Here is a 22542-nt window from a genome sequence, read left to right on the forward strand (position 1 = left end):
CGTGGTGAATAACCCAGAAAACACCTTTGTGCAGGTTAATTTATTTGCTCAAATAACACAGTACAAAAATGAGACTCAGATGCCAGCATCAGGAGCACATACCAAACATTCATAGAGTTTAAAGGACATCATTCTAAATAAGAAACTGTGTACAAAAGGTTCCTGACCATTTCAGAACTTATTCTGAACCTTCACATTTGGGTGCTAAGATCATGAACACTGCCTAAACAAATCCACAAATAGCTCACCTCTCCCCCACTTCTCAGAAGCAGCAATAAAAACTAAATGGCTTTCCAGATAGGCTGAGTTGAGCTTACTGAGCTGGTGCCTCTGGTTGGAGGCCCCCCCATGTAAGCACCCAGGGCCTCTCCGCCCTAGGCTGCTCCTCCTCCCTAGTCCTACCCAATGGTGCTACAGCAGGTTCAACACGGCGATACCATGTCCCCAATCGTCACAAGATCACACTTGCTATCCAGGTTTATCACCCTCTCCCCCATGACCACATGTTCTGGGCAGTGTCCATGGCAGCCAGATGTCCGTCTGCAGTTTTGTCCATGTTGCACATAGATATGAACGTGTGGCAAATTTCACTCCCGAGTCAAGCTGTTGAAACTGTTGAGCTATACAGAAGGCACAGCCTCTGGCACCCCACACCTCACCTTTGTGCAAATACAAAAACGCATCCCTTTTCTCAAGACATTGTACTGCCACCAGCTGGAAAACTGTCATCATAAATCTACAAATCCACAATGTCTAAGATGTGAATGGCACCTCCCAGAGTATGGTGCTCTTGAGCAGTGCGCCCCATGTGCAACAATCCATGGCAATCCAGCCCATGAAAGCCCTCCTCCACTTCCTGAAAACTACCCAGAAGAAGCTATAGTACATACACGGACCTGGCACTACGTAATTTACAGACTCTTCACATCCATTTTCTCACTGACTTTTAGCCAACCCCATGAGATGGGAGAGGTGCAAGTTATCAGCTCTATGAACACAGGGTTAGAAGGATTCTGAGAGACCAAGCGTCCTCGGTGTCCAGGTCTTTCCATTTGTGGCCTGCAGAGTTCCTAGGACGCATCTACAAAGCCATATGAGCATGAAGAACGACTGGTCAACGGAAGAAATGATGGGATACATTTAGATGCACATCTGTTTGGATACATGTGGATGTTCTGGTTAGAGATTAAATAAAAACTTAATTTAAAAACTAGACTCAGTTAAAACTAACATCTGAGAAAATGTCAGTAGGCCTTCTGGGTGAGATCCTAGACTCCAAAGTCTGGAGAGGTACAGGACATGTAGAGGGTCACAAAGCAGGTCTGGAGTAGGTTCAGCAGGTGGAGCCCTGGTCTCTTCACTTCCAGGCCAGTGCTGATTTCCCCAGACATGGCGTCTGTGTCTTGCCTTCTGGAAGAGTCCTTTGTGCTTCTCAGATACTAGGGTATGGACACAAAATGGTTGTCTGCTCTTGTTTTCCATCGTGTTTGTAAAGCAAGGATTGGGATGTCATAGGGCATCTTCAGGGTCTCTTGGCTAAAGCTGCCAAATGTTTGGCTAGTTCAAAGGAATTTGAGTGCAAGACACAGCTTTCAATCTGGACTTAGAATCTCAGGACTTTCGATGCTCTGGGAAGAGAAAAAGAACCTCGGTGTTAGCCATGGCCCAATTGTTTATGGGTTCCACTCTGGAAACAACAGACATCCCATCATCCCATCAACACCCCACCCCAGCCTCTGTCTCTGGGTCTTTGTTCTTGCAACACCTCCTGGGGACATTGCTCTCCTGATCTTTTCTCCCCAGGCAGCGCCCCATTCTCAAAGGTCAAAATCAGCACGTCCACCTCCCGGAAGGTTTGCAGGACCAACTTGCTTTATGGGCCTCAGCTACCACTCATTTGGCATTCGGTTGCTGTTTAATTTTGTCATCAAACAGTTGTCTTTTCCATTAGCAGATGAAGCCTTTGAAGGCAGAGCCTTCTACAGAGCCTCACGGCACTTCGTACAACCAAGCACATAGGAGGCTGTCAATAGCTACCAGTTGAATGAATGAATGACTGTTTAGTAAAACCAGAAGATGGAGTCAGGGCAACTGAGGATGTCAGACCGATGCTTCTGTAATATCTTTCATGAAGAACTCAGATCACTCTGTAAGCTATTACCTAACCCACCCTAGAGGCCAAATTATCTGTAACATTCCTGTTCTCTAGGAGAAGCTGGTGAGGCCAAGAAGAGAGAAGTCTAAGGTAGGGAGGATTTCCCATCAGGAAAATGAGCCAAAGTAGGGCAGAGCGTTCGAATGACAAGATACGACTATCATGAAACAAGCCAGCTTTCTTGAGAGGCTTTTCAAATGGCTTCTAAAGGTAGTTCCAAGAAAGACAGAAGTGCTTTGGGTGGTAATAACATCACTGCAAAAGGGTCTGGTTTCCCAGCGGACCACTTGGATGTAGAAGTTCTGGTCCTGTTTGCCCAACACCAGCAAACAGAACATGTCGTTCCTCTAAAGTCACACCTTCATGCAGTGGCTTCTACCCTGCGGGTCTGGGTCAGGTGTTTGTAGGCAGGTTATGTTAAGTGAATTAGAAAAGGATGAAGAAATCTTTATCAGAGTCCACCAGAAAATATGTGAGCTCGTAATTTTTAAAAAATCAGGCCAGGTGGCCCGGCACGGTGGAGTGCCCGTAGTCCCAGCACTTTGGGAGGCTGAGGCGGGCAGATCACCTGAGGTCAGGAGGTCAACACCAGCCTGACCAAATTGGAGAAACCCCGTCTCTACTAAAAATACCCCAAAAAATTAGCTGGATGTGGTGACACATGCTTGTAATCCCAGCTTCTCAGGAGGCTGAGGCAGGAAAATCACTTGAACCCGGCAGGCAGAGGTTGCAATGAGCCGAGATCATGCCATTGCACCCCAGACTGAGCAACAAGAGCAAAAGTCTGTCACCAAAAAAAAAAAAAAAAAATCAGGCCAGGTGTGGTGGCTCATGCCTGTAATCCCAGCACTTTGGGAGGCCAAAATGAGAAGATTGCTTGAGACCAGGAGTTCAAAACCAGCCTGGTCAACATAGGGAGAATCCATCTCTATACCAAAAAAATTATTTTTAATTAGCTAGTCATGGTGGCATGCACTTGTAGTCCCAGCTACTTGAGAGGCTGAGGTGGGAGGATCACCTGAGCCCAGTGAGGTTGAGTCTGCAGTGAACCGTGATTACACCAGTGCACTCCAGCCTGGGTGACAGAGCAAGACCCTGGCTCAAAAACAAACAAAAAACCAGTGACAATTATCATCTCTGAAGGGAATGTCTCAGAGACTTACGGGAAAGGAAATTATTAGGAAAAGCGTGAATGCACTCAGAACAGTGAAGGTGACGGCAGGAGAGAGGCTGTTCATTAAGGAACCAAGGCCAGGTCACTGAGTGATCGCCTCCTGGAAGCCTTTCAGAACCAACAGCCTCATGAAACCCTCTCATCTACCTCAGCCACGCCTTATTTGATAGATGATGCCATTCCATCAAAAAGCATGGAAAGGTACATGTAATTGAAGACTAGAGCCAAATAAAGAAGATGCTAATTATGGAGTAAAATCAGTGAAGTTTCAGAAAAGAAGAAGGTCTTCATGGTTTAGAATTGTCTCAGAAGGCCTCACTGAGGAGGTGGCATTTGAGATAGACCCAAAAATTCTGCACTGAGCAGGGGAGGGGAGAGGAGAATCAGTAGGATGCCACTGGAGGCCAGCTATGAGCCTGCTGTCACTCATGCCATGTCGCCATTGCCTTCCCTGCCCTCGCTCACCGGCTGGTCCTCCCTGTCTGGGAAGCGGGTGCGATTGTAGCGGTCTCTTAGGCCCATGAGGATGCAGATGGCGTGGCTGTTGCTGCCAGCAAATTTGTCAGCCAAGCGAACGTCAAACTGGTGGAGTCTCCTGGCGAGGTTCCTGTCCCACTGAGAGGAGTGGGGCACCTGGCTGCGTAGGGTGGCTAACAGCTTGCTGAGGGAGGAGTCTGAGAACTTGTAAAAATACCTCTTAAAGCTGGGGTGGCGCCTGATCTGGAAGCAGAAATGAAAGCAGGTCATTAGTGTTACTGGCAGCACCCCTCCCGCCAACTTCCCCCCACCCCACCCCGCAACTCCATGCAGCCAGGCGGGGCACCCCTCATCCCTGGGATGAGCTCCCTTGTTACATCCCTCCACTGCCCCAGCCTCTCAGAATCTGTTCCACAAGGTCCAGCTCAAAGCAGCAGGACAGAGTAGAGGGTGAGGGTGGAAGTACAGGTCTTTAGACTCAGATAATTCAGAAGCAAACAGCCCACAGAGCCTTCTCGTCTATGCTAGCTACTACTTATTTCACAGGTTATCTTAATTTATTATTTCAATGTGTGACAGTCTAGAATTGGGACGCTTAAGTTGCTCTTACCAGGTGTGTGAGCCTCTGATCATTTGCAAATGTAAAATATCCATCCAGCCCCAGGATTGTTGGTGGTGGTGGGGGATTAAATGAAAGAGTTATATAAAATGTTTAGTGCAGAGTAGATGTTGGATGAATTTCAGTTCCTTCTAAGCCTCCTCCAACAAACTCCTGTCTCTTAATAGCTAAATGGGTTCCCCAGAGGCAGACCCAGACGCAAGGACTTGGGTACAGGCATTTTATTGATTAAATGACCCAGGGAAATGCTGATGGGGGAATGAGACCTGGAACAAGAACGGGAAGGCGGCTCAGGGGGTGGCAACTGGAGTTTAATCTACTCAGGACACCTTGGGAGTGAGCAGAGAGCACATTCCTCAGCTATGCCCCATAAGGGCGAGGGAGCTGGGGCTTATCCACCAACTCCCACCAGCCATTGGTTGAGGGCTGCTTATGGGGAAGTAGAGGCTGTTAATTCTGCCCCCAACATGGGTTACAAAATGGCCCTGGGTCCTCAGGCAAAAGGAGGCAGGGGCTGGCAGCTGGATGAGTCAGTGTACACTCTGGTGGTGAAGAGAGGTACCCGGAGCGTCAGCTATGCTGATTACTCATCTTTAACCTGACCTCTTCACATGTGATCTGTGCTTGTCTCTCCAAATAGACTATGTTTTCCAAGGGTGGGGAGCCTTCTGTTACAGACTGCCTAGCAGGGACGGAAAGTCAACAAGCTTGAAAGAGTGGGAGACCATATGAACGCTGACGCGGACAGCAAGGCCAAGAGTGAACCCAGAGACCACAGGGAATGGAATCAGCCAGACAGGTGAGGCCAGGAGTGGGCAGAGGAGGCTTCCAGGGATTGGGGACATGAGCCAAACTTCAATCGCTGATTTGGATAGGAGTGGTCCTGGCTGGCAGGGGGGCCACGTGAGCATTGGGTTCTTTTAAACAGTTCCCACATCTGCTGCATATCTGGCATTTTCTACATATGCACTAAGCTTGGTCGAGTAGGTAATTATCTCTCATTTTGAAAAAGAGGAAACTGAGGCTCAGAGAGGTGAAGGGATATCCTCAAAGTTGCCCCGAGGTGCAGACTTGGGGATGGAACCCAGTTCTCAGCTGTGGGTAGATGAGGCCCTGGGGCTGGCTGGGGAAGGCTGAGTGGTGCTCACCTGCTGCCCCAGTTGGCCATCCACTTCTTGGAGAAGCGCCACCAGCTTCAGGATGATGAGCTCCTCTAAGGAAAAGAAAGGATTGAGTGACTATTGACTGGGTGATGCCCAGTTCCCTTCCAAAAACAAAGTGCTGCAACAACACATCCACCTGTGAAAGACAGTATTCTCTCTCTAAAACTCCACACACACATTAGTTATGGTGGATCAAGAAAATTCTTGCCTTAAACTACAGCTGGAGTGTGAGAGCTTTGCTTGGGTTCCCTTTATAGAAATAGAAGGGACTCTGGCTTGCTGGGCCCCACCTGTAACCACATTCAGCTCTATTTGATAGGTGGGAAACTGAGGCCTCCCAGTGTCCCTTATCCAGGCTGCAGAGTAGCCCAGTCAAGAGTGGGAGTTTGGACGAGGGGCAGCGCATCAGAGTACAGGGAGGTGACGTGCCAGGGCTACTGACCCATTGGAAATGCACCCATCTACCTGGGTGCTAACCAGCGGTATGCCAGGGTCTGCTTGTACTAAGTTCACTGTAACTATTCAGGAAATTTGTAGACTAGTTGTTTTGTTTTGTTTTAGACAGAGTCTCACTTTGTCATCCAGGCTGGAGTGCAGTGGGCACAATCTCTGCTCACTGCAACCTCCACCTCCCAGGTTCAAGTGATTCTCCTGCCTCAGCCTCCCAAGTAGCTGGGATTACAGGTTCCCACCACCATGCCCAGCTAATTAATTTGTGGACTAGTTGTTATAAACTGTTGGCAGCTTGAAATCAGCCAAGGTAAAAAATATTTATGCCATGGAAATCTGCAAAGGCTACAAAACAGGGCATCTCTCTCCCAGTGGAGAGCCTGCCTGCCAGCACACCACTGCCTATGAGGCCTGGAGCAAGCTAGGAATTTCATAAGAAACATTCAAGCAAACTAACGGGGGGTGTTAACTACATCCCACAGAATAGACAGGTGTCCTCTACCTGCAACTCTGCCCCAACCGCCCCAGTTTAAAGGCCAAGTCTGTGCCCCCTACCCCATCCTAAAGTCTCCTTGGGTCTTTGTCTGCTGCCTTCCCCATTCCTTTCTCAGAACCCTCCCCAATTCTGCCTGTGAACGCCATGTGGAGGAGAGGCGCTGGGAAGCTGTCCAGGTAAGAGCAGGGGTGGTACTGACTAGATTCACACACTCCACTCAGCGGAGGTGCCCCTTCCGGTGTGTGGCCTCTGGCCTGGAAGGGTGCTTCTGGGACCACATCAGGCTCCCCTTCTGCAGGTGAGGGCTCCTGGCACTCGAGATCTTCTGGATCTAGGGCAAAAAAAGAGTTGGTGAGTGTTTTGCAGAGAGCTAATCTAGTTCCTGACAAGAAGCTGTTCAGAGGCACAGGCATAAGCGGGGGCTGGTTTCCAGGATCCTCCGTGAGCTTCCTGCCCCCGGCTCTGCCTCAGAGGAGTTCGTGGTGCTCTCTTGGCCCTCTCCAGAAACCTAACTCCTCCTTCACCCAGCAACCATTTCCTCCTCCTCACAGTCTGGGAGGGTGTGCCGACAGGTCCACCAAACAAACCCTTTCACCCTGCCAGGCTTTCTGGGTCACTCAGCCTGTCTGAACCTCACTTTCTCCATCTGTTAAGTGGGAGTGATAAGACTGACCTCACAGGGTTTTGGGCAGGTTAAATGAGATAATACGTGTGAAAGCAGCACGCAGCAGGCGCTCTGTGATGTCAGGGGAATCACTGTACACCAGTGGCCCTCGCACTTTGGTGTAGTTAAAAAAAAAAGGCCCAGGCCATATCCTACTTCATCAAACCCAGGTTTCTATGTTTGTCTATGGACTGGCCAGGCAATTCTGACACACAGCTGCACGGATCTCCCACCACAGCTGCTGTTAAGTGTTTGTGTGTGGCGGGGTGTGGGGAGGGTGTGCACTGTGAGCAGGGGCTGCTAGGGGTGGGGTCCTGCTGGCACCTGTCCCCTCACCTCTCCCCACACTTCCACAGCCCCCACTCTGCTCAGCATGGAAAGCAACGGTCAGGGCTGGACGTCCCCTACTACGCCAGCCTGTCGGCAATAGACAGGCCACACAGCAGCCCTGTCTGAGAGGAAGGCTCTGTTACCATGGCAACACCAGGCCTGCTCACCAAGGCTGCTGGAGGTGGAGGCCCGATGGCCGCCGACACACAGGGGCAGAAAGTTGGGCCTCTTGGGCCGTCGGGTCTCTGGGCTGGCAGCCCCTGCTGCCCCTGCTTTCTTGGGTTCCTTGGAGCTGTGTTTCTTATGGTAAAACGCTCTCCTGAAGCTCAACTTTTTTTCTTGAGATTTCCTTCTGCTGAGTGGGGCCAAGTTTTCTATACACCCCTCTTCCTCCTGGACTTGAGGTTGCTGTGGGGAAGATGACAGACACTGAGTCAGGGCCCCTGACCTTGAGGAGATCTCAGGTGAGCTGGGGAAAGAGACCCATGGTGGGCTAGCGGGTGTTGCCCAGAGATGTGTGGCTGATGCTCAGTGAGACTGGGGCTGAGTGCAGTGGCTCATGCCTGTGATCCCAGCACTTTGAGAGGCCAAGGTGGGTGCATCACCAGGGGCCAGGAGTTCGAGACCAGCCTGACCAACCTGGTGAAACCCTGTCTCTACTAAAAATGAGCCAGGTGTGGTGGCACACACCTGTAGTCCCAGCTACTTGGGAGGCTGAGGCAGGAGAATCGCTGGAGCCCAGGAGGTAGAGGTTGCAGTGAGCCGTGATCGAGCTACTGTGCTTTAGCCTGGGTGACAGAGTAAGACTCCATCTCCAAAAAAAAAAAAAAAAAAAGACGGACTGGAGCCGGGCTTTGGCAGGACACAGAAGTGCAGGAGGGGCGGGAAGTTGTTTCTCAGGCAGGGTTGGGGACCCCACAGTGAGGTCAGGGCTATGGGAGCATCTTCCTCACCTCCTCTCCTCGCTGTTCTTCTGCATCTTGGAGCATGGAAATGATCTTCTGAATGAATTCTCCTGAAAAAGGTCAATATGCATGGTTACACATCAGTGCCAGAAAAGCTCTTCTATGGTCAGTCTTCATTTCCTTATGCCCAGCTGGCTGCCTGGATGATTCTCCAGGGGGCTAAAGAGCTGCCAGAGGTGGCCTGAGGGCAGAGCTGGTTTCATGGGACACATGTTTACCTTCCCAATGAGGGCCTCCAAATAGACACCCAGGAGGAGGCCCCTCAGGGCCATCTGGAAAGGCCTGTTCCCTATAGGTGCCCTCACCTTGCACCTTCCCCCTGTTCAGGCAGAATTCCCCTTTAAGGCACATTCTCTATGAAAAGCAAACAAGGGCCGGGCGTGGTGGCTCACGCCTGTAATCCCAGCACTTTGGGAGGCTGAGGTAGGCAGACGACGAGGTCAAGAGATTGAGACCATCTTGACCAACATGGTGAAACCCCGTCTCTACTAAAAAAAAAAAAAAAAAAAAACTTGTAGTCCCAGCTACTCGGGAGGCTGAGGCTGAAGAATCACTCGAACCAGGAGGTGGAGGTTGCAGTGAGCCGAGATGGTGCCACTGCATTCCAGCCTGGGTGTCAGAGCGGGACACTATCCCAAAAAAAAAAAAAAAAAAGGAAAAGCAAACAAGGCAGAATGGCAGGATGTAGGAGGCAGAGATCTTTCCAGGTCTTTTCAGACGTGATGGTCATATACACATGATTGTAGGCCTGGCTCTGCCAATGATAAAATAGCAATTACAGTGATGGCAGCTGCCATTAGCTGAGCTTCCCTGCTACGGCCCCTACCCCTCTCCCTCTCCTCTTTACTTCTGAGCTCTGTTCTCAAGCTGGGCCACCCAACAACGACTATAAGAGCAACAGATGGCGGCTAACACATATTAGCCACTACCAGGGGCTGCCCTAAATGCTGTAGAAGCAGGAATTCATTTAGAGCTGCCGACAGTTCTAGAAAGCAGGTACATTGCTGTCCCATTTCACAGATGGAGAAACTGAGACCAGAGATGAAGTAACTTGCACAAGTGCACACGGCTCAAAGGGATCACAGCCCAGATTGAAACCCAGGCCCATAAGATCACCCCATCGGCGAGCCCTTGGTGAGGTGGGGGGAGCATTTTCCTCCCCTCCCCTCCTGTCAGCCTCATCAGGGTGAGCACCAACACTATAGCCATTTATTGAGGTATAGACAGGCAGCCTGGCTTGGGCCTGGACTCTGGGACCCAAGCTGCCTCCCCAGCCTGCTATACTCAGAGGGAGGTCTGGACAGGCCACTGCCTCTCTCTGGCTCAGTTTCTCTTCTGCAAGTGGAGGAGTCAGAGTAGAAGTTTTCCAAGGGATGTCTGAGAAAAGGAGAGGAGTACTGACTGTATTCTGAGGCTCTGTCTGGCTGAAGCTCCTCTCCAGGTCCCAGGCTCTCTGGTGGTGTGGAAAGCTTGCAGGGGCCTGGAGCCTCAGCCTCTGTAGATAGGATCTCCTGGACTTCAGGTTCTTCCAAGCCTGAGAAGCAGAATGAAAAAAGGGGGTGTGTTTTGTCCATCTGGGCCTGTTAACCATGCATAGAAGCTGGCACAGACTCTAAAGTGGGTTCCGTGGCCACATCAGACTAAGGCCTATGGGGCTGGCACACAGCTGCTGGCAAGGACTGTGTCTCTGATTTACTGGCCCAGACCAAGCTCTCTTATCCCTTTGTGCTTCCATAGAACTGGCTTTTCTGGGCTTTGCTGCCCTCTCCTCCCTCCCTTGGAGCCCTCCTCCCTCCATCGTTTTGACTTGATCCACAAGTTGAATGGTAGAGGCCTGGTCCCATGACATGAATTGATGAATCACAGCCAGAATCCCCCTGCATGAAAATATCTCCCCAAGTGGCGTGAAATTCCCCTCTTTGGTGTTAAGCATCACTCCCTCCTTTCTAAGATGTAAATTCCCCTGACCAGGATGACCTGTTCTCCCTGATGCCCAGGAAGAAATTACTTGACTGATCCTTTCTCCTTCTAGCTCTGGCCCCCTCATCCATGGGCCATGGACCTTGGACACATAGTTTCACCTCCCAAAGCCTCAGTCCCTTCACCTGTGAGGTGGGGATCATAGTTGCACTTCATCTGACGGCTGTGAGGACTGGATGAGTTATAGATACGCAGCAGGGAAATGTCTCACTTTACAGGTGAAGAAACTGAGGCATAAAGATGGGGAATGACATAGACAATATGCTAGAACCCAGGTCCCCTGCCTCCCCTACTCCAGCTCCTTCCTACGCACATGACTCCCCTCCCTGCCAGGGGGCAGAAGCCAAGGCAGCCAAGAAATGTGGATGGCTGGGGAATCCCGGAACACAATTTCCCTCAAGGGCTTATTGGGGCGGACTAGACTTGGCTGAGGTTTTGAGTGTGGAGGTGACCTGCTGGCTTTCTCTCTCTCTTCCCACAGTCATCCTTATGCCACTCAGTGCAGAGTGCAAAAGTCAGATCAGGCTCAGCACAGCCTTAAAAGTGGCCAATTCCATCCAGGGGGAAGGTTGCAGAGCTGGAGGCAGCTGCAGGGTTGCTATGGCAACTGCAGAGCCTGCTCACCATAGCTGCTGGAGATGGAAGGCCGATGGCCGCCGACACACAGGGGCCGGAAGCTGGACTTCTTCGGTGGCCGGGCCTCTGGACTGGAAACATCTGTGGCCCCCCTCTTGGCCTCCTCGGAGCCGTGTTTCTTAAGAGAAAAGTTTCTCTTGGGGCTTGTCTTTTTCTCTTGGGATTTCTTCCTAACAGCTGCTGTTGGGTTTGGCAGGACCACCTTTGGCTGTGAGGCCTGAGATTGCTGTGAGGGACAGGAGAGAAACTGAGTCAGGCTCATACATTGAGGAGAAGGGGAAAGCTCTCTGAAAGCAACTGAAGAGCACCCGAGCGACAGGATGGCCCCCGGTGAGGGGAGGCAGCAGAGCCCAGAGCACAAGGAGAGCTGAGTTCTGAAGCTGCAGAAGGAGGCTTCAGGGAAGGAAGGGACTGGTGCCGGGCCTGCAAGGACAGGAGTTTGGCAGAGGAGAAGGAGAAGGCTGAGAGCCCCTGGAGATCTGCCAAGTTTGCTCCTCACCTCTTCTTCCCACTGGTCTCCCACTCTTTTGAGAAATTCCACTATCATCTGAATGATAGCATCCTCTGGAAGAAAGCAAATGCACCCGGTTATTCTTTCTAAATGCACAGACAACTCCTTCGAAATGACCATCTCGGACAGTTCTCTTAAACAACTCTTTAGGCCACACAACGGAGGGAAACACCACATCCCAGGACAGGTCCTTCAGAGAGAAGTTTGGAAGATCCGCCAGGGAAGGTGCTAAGCCAAGTCACGACACTTTATGCAGGAAATTTCAGGTCAGTCCTTTAGGCATTCAACTTGTGCCCCCCATTTCCTTTGAACTTCACAGATCTACTTTGGGTTCAGTAAGCTGTGTGTCCTTGAATAAGTGCCCTAACCTCTCTGGGCCTTCAATCTCTCCCAGCAAAATATGGGTCATAATCTTTGTCCTGCCTTCCCCAGAAGGCTGTCAAGCCATCAAATGAGGGACTGGGCTTGAAAACACTTTGCAAGACTAATGCTGATCTTCCAACCTGCAAAATTTCAGTGGGGAAAATGGTGGATACCTGGCCTAACTAAGGTGGAGGAGGGAGGGACGTCAGCAGGTATGACATGGAGAGAGCCTGCCACGCTGATGCCTCAGCCACGCCCTCACATCTGCACGGAGAAGCCACTCCAATGGAAATGGTTTCCTTTGATACGCCAGTCAGCCTATTCAAGGACAATGTCCCCACACTGTCCTCTGCTAGGTGCCGCTGAGGAGTTGACATGAAAAGAGATGCAAACAAATTCCCTGTCCCCAGGCTGCTGTCTGTGGGTTTGCTTTTTTTTTTTTTTTTTAACCTCCTAACTTCCCTCTCACTTCCAACTTCCCTCTCACTTCCCTCTCGCTTATAAATTGGCTTTTGTTGCCTGACTCAGCTACCAGCTGGCTATCTCTCATGTAAGAAAATGATTAGCTGCAGAATAGCTAACTAAATGCCTTTTAGTTATTCTTTGACACATACATAGCTCCTTTATTTCACGTATTATAACATAGGCTCATCTTTTTTTACAGAGAATTAGACAAATAGGGTATTATTCTCAATTTATTAGGAGCACTCATGGTATTGTGGTTTAGTGTGAGACTGTACTTCTTTTTTGGAGATGCATGTTTAAGTATTTAGGGATGAAGCATGATTTACTCCAAAGTGATTCAGCAACAAAAAAATACATGAAGCAAACTGGCAGAGTTTAACAACTGTGAGCATACAAGGGTGCATTGAACTATCCGTTTCACTCTTCTATATATTTTTAAAGTAAAATAAATTTTAAAAGACTAAGAAAAGTTCCAATCCCATTAACACAGAAGGCAGCAGCATTTGCCAGCAGCCTTTCCAATTCCCCAGCCTCCCTTCTGTGAAATTCTAAAATAAGCAGATGTGGCCAGAAGCACCAAAAGAGGTAAGAAAGACCAGTGCGTGTATTTTGGGAGCCACCATCCAAGGTCTCAGTGATCATTCAGAATAATCCGTCTCACTCAGTAACAGCCACCTCAGCCACAGGTAAAAAGGTCACTAAGAGATTCCGACTCACCATCAGGCTTTCTGAGCTCCTCTTCTTGCTGGTGACCTGTGGCGTGGGGAGAAACATCCAAAGCTCCAGCACCATCTGCTCTGATGAGGAAGGACTGACGATCAGAGTCTTCCCCACCTGGAATAGAGACAAAAGCAAAAGGGTGTGTGGGTGTGAATGTGCGTGTGCGTGTGTCAGTGACATTCTCCTGACTGTTCGTCAACACGAGAAAGCAGCACAGAATTCACAGTGCAACAGGCACTGCTGCAGCCTGCTCTAGGCTTAACCAAAACACATCAGAAACCCATTAAGGTTTTTATTTGAAAAGAGGCTGCTTCCACCAAGGCACGTCTCTCACTAGCCCCTCTCCTCAAGTCCTCAATCTTCTCCCCATCATAAACACTGGGTTTTGAGTGCTGCAAGGCAGAGCCCCCTCTCCCTCTCGGTGCCTGTGGGCATTCAGCTCCAGAGCCTTGCAAGGCAGAATTGGAAGTCACCTTGGGAGCCAGCACCCTCATTTGCATGTGTAGAAAGCAAAAAGTTCCTCTTCAAAATTTCCCTTCTTGTTAAAGAATAATAAATGTTAGAAATAATAGTTTCTTTTAAAGACTAACTTTCTTCAAAGCCTTCTTGCTTTTTGCTGCTAACTCTTTGTTAAGCCCTATCCTATGCAGCTGTTAGATATAAGGGAATAAGTGCACTCTATGTCCTTGTACTTTAACCAAGATATTTGTGCTGGATGTGCTCACAGGCATGTCCCAGCTTGCAGCCTCCGCCCCTCCCTTATTTGGGAATGTTATTACTTCTCTATGTCCTTCCGCAAGCAACTTCCTCTTTTCCTTTTGTTCTCCATTGCCTTTACCAATTTGGAAAAGTTTTAAGTGGTTAGCCAATCCAGTTTAGTTTAGATTGTGAGGTCCAGCTCCAACCAATGGAGATCAGACACAGCAGTAAGGACCTAATGTGTAAGGAATAAATATGCCTGCCTTTCCTTTGTTCATTGTATTCTCATGGCAAGATGGCTGATGAACAGTACCCTTTCTGCAGAAAGTAAACTGGCCTTGTTGAGAAAAGTTTTTGTCTGAATGCTCATTTTTCCTTGCGGTACCTAGGAACAAGCAACGATTCTTTCTAACATGAGAAATCAAAAGTTCCAGGGGTGGCAGCTCAAGCTCAAAGTCACACAGCAAGTTTACTCCTGATAGAGCCAATCCAGAACCAAGGCCTGGAAGCAGCAGCCCAGAAGCACATAGGAACCAATAGGGCTTCCCTCCTCGCCCCAATCCCTGCCTTCTCATTTCTCCTAGGTCTGTGCTCCTGAAACTAGAGTACTTGGCAGTAACAGCTACCCTGCACTGAGCTCTTTCCTTGTGGCCTGTGGCCACTCCATGAGACAGTAACTATTTATCTTCATTTTACCCATGAAAAAAGCTGAGTCTCAGAGAGGAAGGCTGCCACCCCTGGCCACACAGCTTGGGAACAGCAGCAGCACAAGTGGTTCTCCTGGAGCACTCAGCCATGGTGCCATTCCACCTCAAAGAATTATCACAGTGGGCCAGACACAGTGGCTTATGTCTGTAATCCCAGCACTCTGGGGGGCCATGGCAGGTGGATCACTTGAGTCCAGGAGTTCGAGACCAGCCTGGTCAACACGGTGAAATCCTGTCTCTACCAAAAAACACAAAGATTAGCCAGGTGTTGTGGCAGATGCCTGTAGTCCCAGCTACTTGGGAGGCTACGACAGGAGAATAGCTTGACCCTGGAGGCAGAGGTTGCAGAGAGCCAAGATAATGCCTCTGCACTCCAGCCGGGGGGACACAGCAAGACTCCATCTCAAAAAAGAAAATAAAAGAAGAAAAGAAGAGAGAAAGAGAGAAGGAGAGGAGAGAAAGAGAGAAAGGAGGGAGGGAGGGAGGGAGGGAGGGAAGGAGGTGAGGAAGGAAGGAGGGAAGTAAGTAAGTCATAGTGGTACGGCCCTGACAGCTCCCCAGACTATCCCCGTCCCCTCTGTGAAGAGGCTCCTGGAGCAAGTTTAGCGCACCCTAGGGGTTGCCATAGGTACAGGCAAGGTCCACTCACCCCTGTGAGCTGGGCCCAGGTCAGCCTCCCCAGAGTGCAAGGCAGCAGCTGTCCTGGACAGCCCTTCCTCTTGGCCTCCGGCCTCCCGGTCTTGAGCTGCCTTATTCACCTCGACCATGTGTTTCTTGTGACCTTGCTTCTTTCGGCTGGCCTTCTTGTCATGGTGGGCTTTCTTCCTGAGGGCTGGCTCCCCCGGTGCCTCTGGGGGCTCTGGAGGCTGGGAGAGGTCCTCCGGCCCCCTTGGCCTCCTGCTGGCCTTTTCTCTGGGCTCCTCATGGCCCGTCCTCAGTAAGAAGAAGTTCAGCATGGTCTTCAGCCACCCCTGCTGGGCCCTCCTCTGGGCCTTGTCCCTCTTGGTGTCTTGTGGAGACCTCTCCTCGCCGGGGAGAAACTCTCCGGTCTCCTCCGGAGTGAGGGCTGCAGCAGTGGCACCCTGAGCCTCTGCAGATGGAGCTGGGCTCTCCGAACGTCCGGCCCAATCACTGGTTGTCCAGTGAAGCGCCTTCCTGGTGGGGGCAGTGGGCAGGGAGAGGCAGTGGCAGTCCCACGACTCTGAGTCTTTCCTGGGGGCCCATGGCCTGTCCAGAGACTTGGCTTTCCTCTCCGTCAGGGGCCTCCTCGGGCGCCTTGGATTCTCCATCAGGCTACAACCAAAACAAACAACTCCCTTAGTTTTGTTTGTTTGTTTGTTTTTGTTGTTGTTATTTTAAGATGGAGCCTCGCTCTGTCACCCAGGCTGGAGTGCAGTGGCGCTACCTCAGTTCACTGCAACCTCCGCCTCCTGGGTTCAAGCGATGCTCCTGCCTCAGCTTCTTGAGTAGCTGGATGACAGGTACACGCCACCACGCCCGGCTAATTTTTGTATTTTTAGTAGAGGCGGGGTTTCACCATGTTGGCCAGGCTGGTCTCGAACTTTTGACCTCAGGTGATCCACCCGCATCAGCCTCCCAAAGTGCTGGGATTACAGGTGTGAGCCACTGTGCCCGGCCAAACAGTTCCCTCAGCAGAGGCCTCCTGGGCACACAGAAGCTGGCTCCCAGCGCTGCCCAGTGGCTCATTCACTCTGCTCACTAATGTGAGGAGTGTCAACCCCTCATGTCAACAATTTCTCAAAGCTGTTGTCTTGTGCAAATTCCCCCAAAACCCTTGGGGAATGGGGGTCGTTGTTCTCATTTTCCAGAGGATGAAAGTGGACCACAGGGAGATCCTGCTCAGATCTCAGGGCTGGTCAGCTACACCTCCAGAGCCCCTGAAAGGAACACAGCCCTGCCCACATGCAGGTTTTAGTCCATCAAGACTGATTTGGGACCTCTCCTCCAGAACTGCATGATAGTTAGTTCATCTTGTTCCAAAGCCACTGCATCTGGGGGCTTCTGTTACAGCCCCAATGGAAAATGAATACAGCCGGAGCCAGAGGTCTAGTCCTGCCCCTCACTAGCCTTGGGACCTTGGGCAGCTCAGGCACCTTCTCCGGCCCCATGTTCTTCTCTGAAACATCCCTGAGCCCTGCCCTACCTCACCGGCTGCCAAGAGTATTCCACCAGGCAGCTCTGTCAATGGCAACTCTCTTCTTCTAACTGCTCAAGCCAAAAATGTAGTCACTCCTGACTTCTTTCTTTAAAAAAAAATTATATATATATTGAAAATAGATATGGGGTCTTGCTGTGTTGCCCAGGCTAGTCTCAAACTCCTGGGCTCAAGCGATCAACCCACCTTGGTCTCTGCAAGTGCTGGGATTGCAGGCATAAGCCGCTGTGCCAGCCTCCTTTCTTTCTTCCACTCCCACATCCACCCATCAGCAGAGCCTTTTGGCCTCACTCTCACAGAGCCTATCCTCACCCTGACGGCCCCTGTGGTTTCTAGGTCCCCACCTGCACTCTCCTGAACTGTTATCATCACCTCCTAACTGATGTCTCTGCTCTCCTCTTGCCCTCCTTACAGTAACTTCTCCACTTAATAACTGTGGTACTTATAAAATGAAAGTTACGGCCGGGCGTGGTGGCTCATGCCCGTAATCCCAACACTTTGGGAGGCTGAGGCAGGTGGATCACGAGGTCAAGAGATCGAGACCATCCTGGCCAACATGATGAAAACCCCATCTCTACTAAAAATACAAAACTTAGCTGGGAGTGATTTTGTACTTAGCTGGGCCTGTTCTCCCAGCTACTCCAGAGTCTGAGGCAGGAGAATTGCTTGAACCCAGGAGGCGGAGGTTGCAGTGAGCCAAGATTGCGCCACTGCACTCCAGCCTGGCCACCTGGTAATTGAGCGAGACTCCGTCTCAAAAAACAAAAACAAAAGTTATTTCCCTTCCTCCAAGGGTCCCCTTTCACTCACAGTCTTTACAGTGGCTGACACATCCTGCACATTCCAGCCTCCATCACCCCTCTGACCATGTCTCACACACTCCACTTCACGCACACAGACCTGCTTGCTGTCCTTCAGGCCCGCCTGCCTCTGGGCCTTCACACTGGCCAGTCCCTCTTTCTAGAACATTCTTCCCTCATGGAAAGAATGAGTTTGTTCATGGTTTGCTCCCTCACTGCCTTCAGGGCTCTACTCCACTGTCACCTTTCCATCGAGGCCCCCGCCCACTCCCCATCGGCACACCCTTTCCCCGCCTACCCCGCGGCCTGGTGGTGTGCAGTGCCGTGTCTTTATGAGTTTAGTGGTTTACTGTCTGAGTCTCTCTCCATCTCCTGTGTCTATTTTGCTAGGTCTTCTATCTTTGGGTGTCTAGAACAATGTCCAGCATATCACTGCCACTCGATAAGCACTTATTAAGCAAAGGAACAGATGCGTAACACATTTAGTAAATGGTACAACACTTAAGGTGTCTTTGGATGTATGGTTAGCATGAAATCAGTGCTTTCGGGCCAGTCTCATCTTGGAGCAGCAGGGGCCCTTCCATTCTCCATCCAGGATGAAGCAGCAGCCAATGGAAAAAGATTTTAAAAAACAAACAAAAACCTTCGTCTCCTGGGCGGCATTTCAAGCAGGCCTGGGGAGTGGGCAGTGCACTTGATTTGTGTGTCTTTAATCTAAAGCTCTTGGGGCTTTCCAATTTTTCTAGAGTTGTTCAGAAGCCTTTTTCCCTTCAATGGAAGGTAAAAGAAAAATAAAATATGGTTTTGAATTCCAAACCTGAGCCCCTGGAGAGTCCTACGCAGTTTAGGACCACGGGTTGCCTGCTCTAATTCTTCATTACAGCTTTAGCCTGCGTTCACCAAGTAATGCAGTGCTATGGGATGTACTCTAAAATGTATTCTATTGCTATGCTCAGCTTAGAGGCAAAAATAAGAATCTATAATTGCAATTTCTTATGTGTGGGATCCACAGGAAAGTGAAGAAGACACAGAGAAAGAACAAAAGAAATGAGAACACACAGATTTGAAGGCGGCACGAACATTTGGGATGCCTTCCCTCCTTCAAGCGCCACTGTGGGAAGAAAACCAGATGGTACTGCAGCCCCAGGTCGCCGAGGTCAGAGGCTATTGGAGCCAGGTGTCCACATGCGGATGAGCTTGGAGGAAAGGAGAAATCGGGCCGGGGAGGAGGCAGGCAATTTGGAAGGCCTTCTTTATTGTTTAACGTTCCTTAAAAGGAGCACCTGGGCTACGTGGAAACTTTTAGCAATACGTGTCTGTACCTTACATGGAAATTCACTAATGTTCCTGAAAGGCTCAGAGACTGGTTGCCTTATGGTTGTTTCCGAAGACAATGCGGGGTAGGATAAGAAGCAGCAATCAGAGAGGAAAATATTTATGTTTGTTCTCACTTATTTCGCTCAACAAACATTTAATAAGCACCCACTCTGCACCAGAAATGATGCTCGGTGCTAGGGATACCGTCATGAACGAGGTGCAGCATGTGCCCCCAGAGGGAATATTCTGGTCTTCTCTGAGTGCGCAGGAGTAGGGATGTGAGTACAGTGATGTTTCATTCCCCTGCATCTGCTCTCTCTTCAGAAGCACACGGTCTTCAGAGAAGATAAATTTAGGTTGAAGTTCTGTGCGATTTAAGATCACATAAAAAAAAAAGTGAGCTGAGCCAGAAATATTTACTGAGCGGTGTCAGGGTTCTCTCTGTGTTTTCCATATGTTCCTGTGGTCAGGGCACATTGGATGGGATTGGCAGAGAAGCTGTTCATTAACAAAACCACAGAACCAGGACACTCTCGCTCAGCTCAGACCCTCTTCTGTCTGCGCAGACCTGGCTCCAGGGGACCCATCGCACAGAGGGCCGGCGCTTCCTTACCCAGTTAATGGGAAGAGAGACACAGTCATCTTAAAAAGCTGTCATTGCTATGGAAACGGTTTTCTCCATTGCCGATGGTGGCAGTTTCCTCCTACCGCATTCCAAGGACATGTTGCTCCTCACTTAGCTCAGCTTCTCCGATTAACACAATCCCACCAGCAAATGCTTTCCCTGTTTTTTTTTTTTTTTTTTTTTTTTTCAAGAAAGCTGCCTTAATTTGGCCGCCCCCTTCCTGGAATAACCAGTGCTCTGAGCCCTCGGGGAGATGAGAGAAGCTAAGCCTAGGAGCCCCGCTGCTGCTGCTTTAGCCCAGAGGCAGGGAGCGGGCCGGGTGACGTGCAGCCTCTGCTATCCAAGAGTTTCCCCAGGGAAGAGATTCCAGGGTCTCCCAAGGCTTCCTAATTCCAAATCCAGTGGCCTCTTCCCACGCGTCCCTAACGTGCTGCAGCATTTGACACTAGCCCTACTTCCTTCTTTCTTTCCTCTTTCCTCTCTGGGTGGCTGTGACTGCTCAGCCCGGCTCTCTCCTCCCTCTCCCCCACTCCAACGGCTCCTCCTCTGTAATGTTCCAAAGCTTGTCTTCAGCTCTGGTCCAGGGATTGAGAGTGCAGCTGACTGGGGAAGACACACCCACATACCCCCGGTAAGACCCCTGAAGAACTTCTGTGGATGGTGTGTCCTCAGACTTTTAAAGTCTCTAAGCCCTAGGAAGGTTGTCTTTTAATCCTAACAACCTCCCTCTTCCTCCATGTGCCAAAATTAAACCTTTCAAGACTTTCCAAGTATAAAATTCGGCTATCCAGAAGTTATCAAAGCAAGACTTTCCTTTTCTTTCTTCTTTTTTCGTTTTGTGCCTCAGTTGCTCAACGACATTCAGCCGGACCACCAGGGAACCCCACCCTGCCCAGGCCGTGCTCCCAGACCAGGAAGCCCCAGCCAGCAGCGCGCCCACACTGTGCGGAAACCCAGCTACTCTCGTAAACTTGCTATTGTCTTGGCCGAAACTGGAGGTCAGAGCAAAGTCCAAATCAGCTCAAAATACCCGAGTGATCTGCAGATCACAAGACTCCTTCTGATAAGATGTCATGTTCACCGGTGACATGTCCAGCAACAGCAGCAAAGAACCAGAGAAGGTTCACACAGCTGACCCTGGAGCAGGAAGTTTGCCTGCCCTCCCCAGGCTTGCTCCTGTGTTTTGTGTGCTTTCTAAGTTGCACGATGATCTCATCTCTACGCTGTTCTCTAATTTGTTCACCTGGCCGTGTTACTCTGTAACTGCTCTGTGCCTTTCACGGAGATAACTCTGCGGCTCCCCTTCTCCACCCTGTTATTCACACAACAGAAGCTTCACAGAGAGCTAGCCTGCTGCACACCCACAGCAGCACCCTGAGGGACGGAGTGTGTGGCACCCACGTGTGGACCCACAGTCAACACCACAGACATCCATGTGTCACCGAACACACTTGGGCACACCACAGACCTACACGGACTCAGGACGCCCTGTATTTCTCCTGTCCCAAGTATAAATAATTACGTGACCAAGCTCACTACTTGCCATCGGTCCTCCCTGCCTAAGTTCCGTGAGACCTGAGCCTGGGAGGCTCTCGGTGATCGTGAAACAAATAAATGATACACGGACACAAGCAAACCCAAACCAGCTCACCGTCATGCAGCCACACAGCGTCCACAGAGCCCTTTCATTTACATGATCTCATTTCATCTTTGCCAGGGGCCAGGAATCAGATGGGCTAACAATGGGACACTGAGGCCCTGAGCCATTAAGAGACATGCCCAAAGTCCCATAGCCAGAAAGCAGAGAGCTGACACTCGAATCTGCTTCTCCCGATTTGAATGCTCTCTGCTCTATTCTACACCAAATAGCCTCACATAAGCATAGATACACATGCACGCACTTACACACGGACTTAGAGGGGAGAAATCTGCTATTTCCCACTGATGGAGATAACCACATTCACATACACGCCTACCGTGATCTGTGCCCATAGAGCCACACCATCACATGTGCCCATATAGACACCACACCCTCCGCACCCCATCCTGACCTCTATCCAAGACCAAGGGCAATGCAACGCTGCATAAGGAGTCGGTCAGGACTGTGGGTTCTAATCCACCTCCAACCTATAAATTCCCATCAGAGAGATCATTAGACCACGAGTTATTTTCATAAGATCTCCCCATTCTTGGACTAACATCCAAAAACCTTAAAACATAGGAGCTTAATTCAACCACAGGTAATAATAACACCTCCCATTTATTGGGGGGGTTCCCTCAGTAAACGTAAGGTACATACCTTCACATAAAGTATATGACTCGACCTCTACAATATCCTATAGGGAAACCAGCAGGTGAGCTATGTAATGCTGCTCCATCCTACAGACAAGAAAACTGAGGCTCAGAGAAGTAAAGTTCCTTGCTTAGCATGGTGGGATTTGAGTGGGACTTAAACACAGAGCTTTTAAGTCCAAGTGAGCCCAGAGCTTTTTGAGAAACACACAGTTGAGATAATATCATTGAACCCTGCTTCACCTTTTTAGAGATAAGAAAACCGATGTCCCCACACCACCCCCACCTCTCTGGGAGGGCCCAGCACGCTGGAAGCAGAACTGGGGCTGGACTCTTGGTTTGACTCCCAGGACAAAACCCCCTTCAAGACTCCAAGATACCACTGCTCCAGCACCCAAAGGAGAGGATATTGTTCAACTAACCTTGGAGCACGGAAGTCACTTCTGTCCTGGACACCCTGGGCTGGGATCTTCAGACGAGAGGTCTCTGTGTCCTAACACAGCGGTCTCTGCTCCCTGTGGGCTGGTAACTGTGCTGGACAAGAAGTCAGGTCCAGCTCCCTCTCGGGGAGAAGATGCCACTGCTTGGTGCTGGTAATTTTCTGAGTGTCTCGGAAGATATATATATTGTATCTCCCAGGAGCTGAGCTCATGGCAGCCAATCCTGAGAGCCATGGGCTGGCTCACCTGCCTCCACCTGTCACCACCCATCCCCGGGCTCCTGCCCGCTTCTCCAATGATAGGAGGCTTAGCTCAGCT

General features: G+C 50.3%; 1 protein-coding gene across 1 annotated transcript; it reads right to left on the reverse strand.

Moving 5' to 3' along the window:
- Positions 1-25: 25 nt before the first annotated feature.
- On the reverse strand, positions 26-22531 carry BNIP5 (BCL2 interacting protein 5). The gene is made up of 12 exons (XM_032253562.1): positions 22207-22531; positions 15224-15867; positions 13166-13282; positions 11609-11673; positions 11098-11335; positions 9896-10027; positions 8482-8543; positions 7696-7936; positions 6734-6865; positions 5574-5638; positions 3795-4049; positions 26-1628 (listed from the first exon to the last, which is right to left on the reverse strand). Exons 2-12 carry the CDS (start codon positions 15861-15863, stop codon positions 1593-1595), a joined length of 1983 nt encoding a protein of 660 aa, XP_032109453.1. The 5' UTR covers positions 15864-15867; positions 22207-22531; the 3' UTR covers positions 26-1592.
- Between the last annotated feature and the right edge of the window lie 11 nt (positions 22532-22542).

The sequence above is a fragment of the Sapajus apella genome, unplaced genomic scaffold (genome assembly GCF_009761245.1).
Source record: "Sapajus apella isolate SASKATOON/1434 unplaced genomic scaffold, GSC_monkey_1.0 scaffold83, whole genome shotgun sequence".
Lineage (NCBI taxonomy): Eukaryota > Metazoa > Chordata > Mammalia > Primates > Cebidae > Sapajus > Sapajus apella.

What these genes read in the sequence shown, in the direction of transcription:
- BNIP5 (XM_032253562.1), bottom strand. Translation starts at nt 15,863, where the DNA reads ATGGAGAATCCAAGGCGCCCGAGGAGGCCCCTGACGGAGAGGAAAGCC. An exon ending in AGACAGAGCCTCAGAATACA is followed by an intron (nt 8,544 to 9,895) that starts GTCAGTACTCCT and finishes GACCTTTTTCAG; the next exon opens with GAGAATTCATTCAGAAGATC. An exon ending in ATGGCCAACTGGGGCAGCAG is followed by an intron (nt 4,050 to 5,573) that starts GTGAGCACCACT and finishes TTCTGCTTCCAG; the next exon opens with ATCAGGCGCCACCCCAGCTT.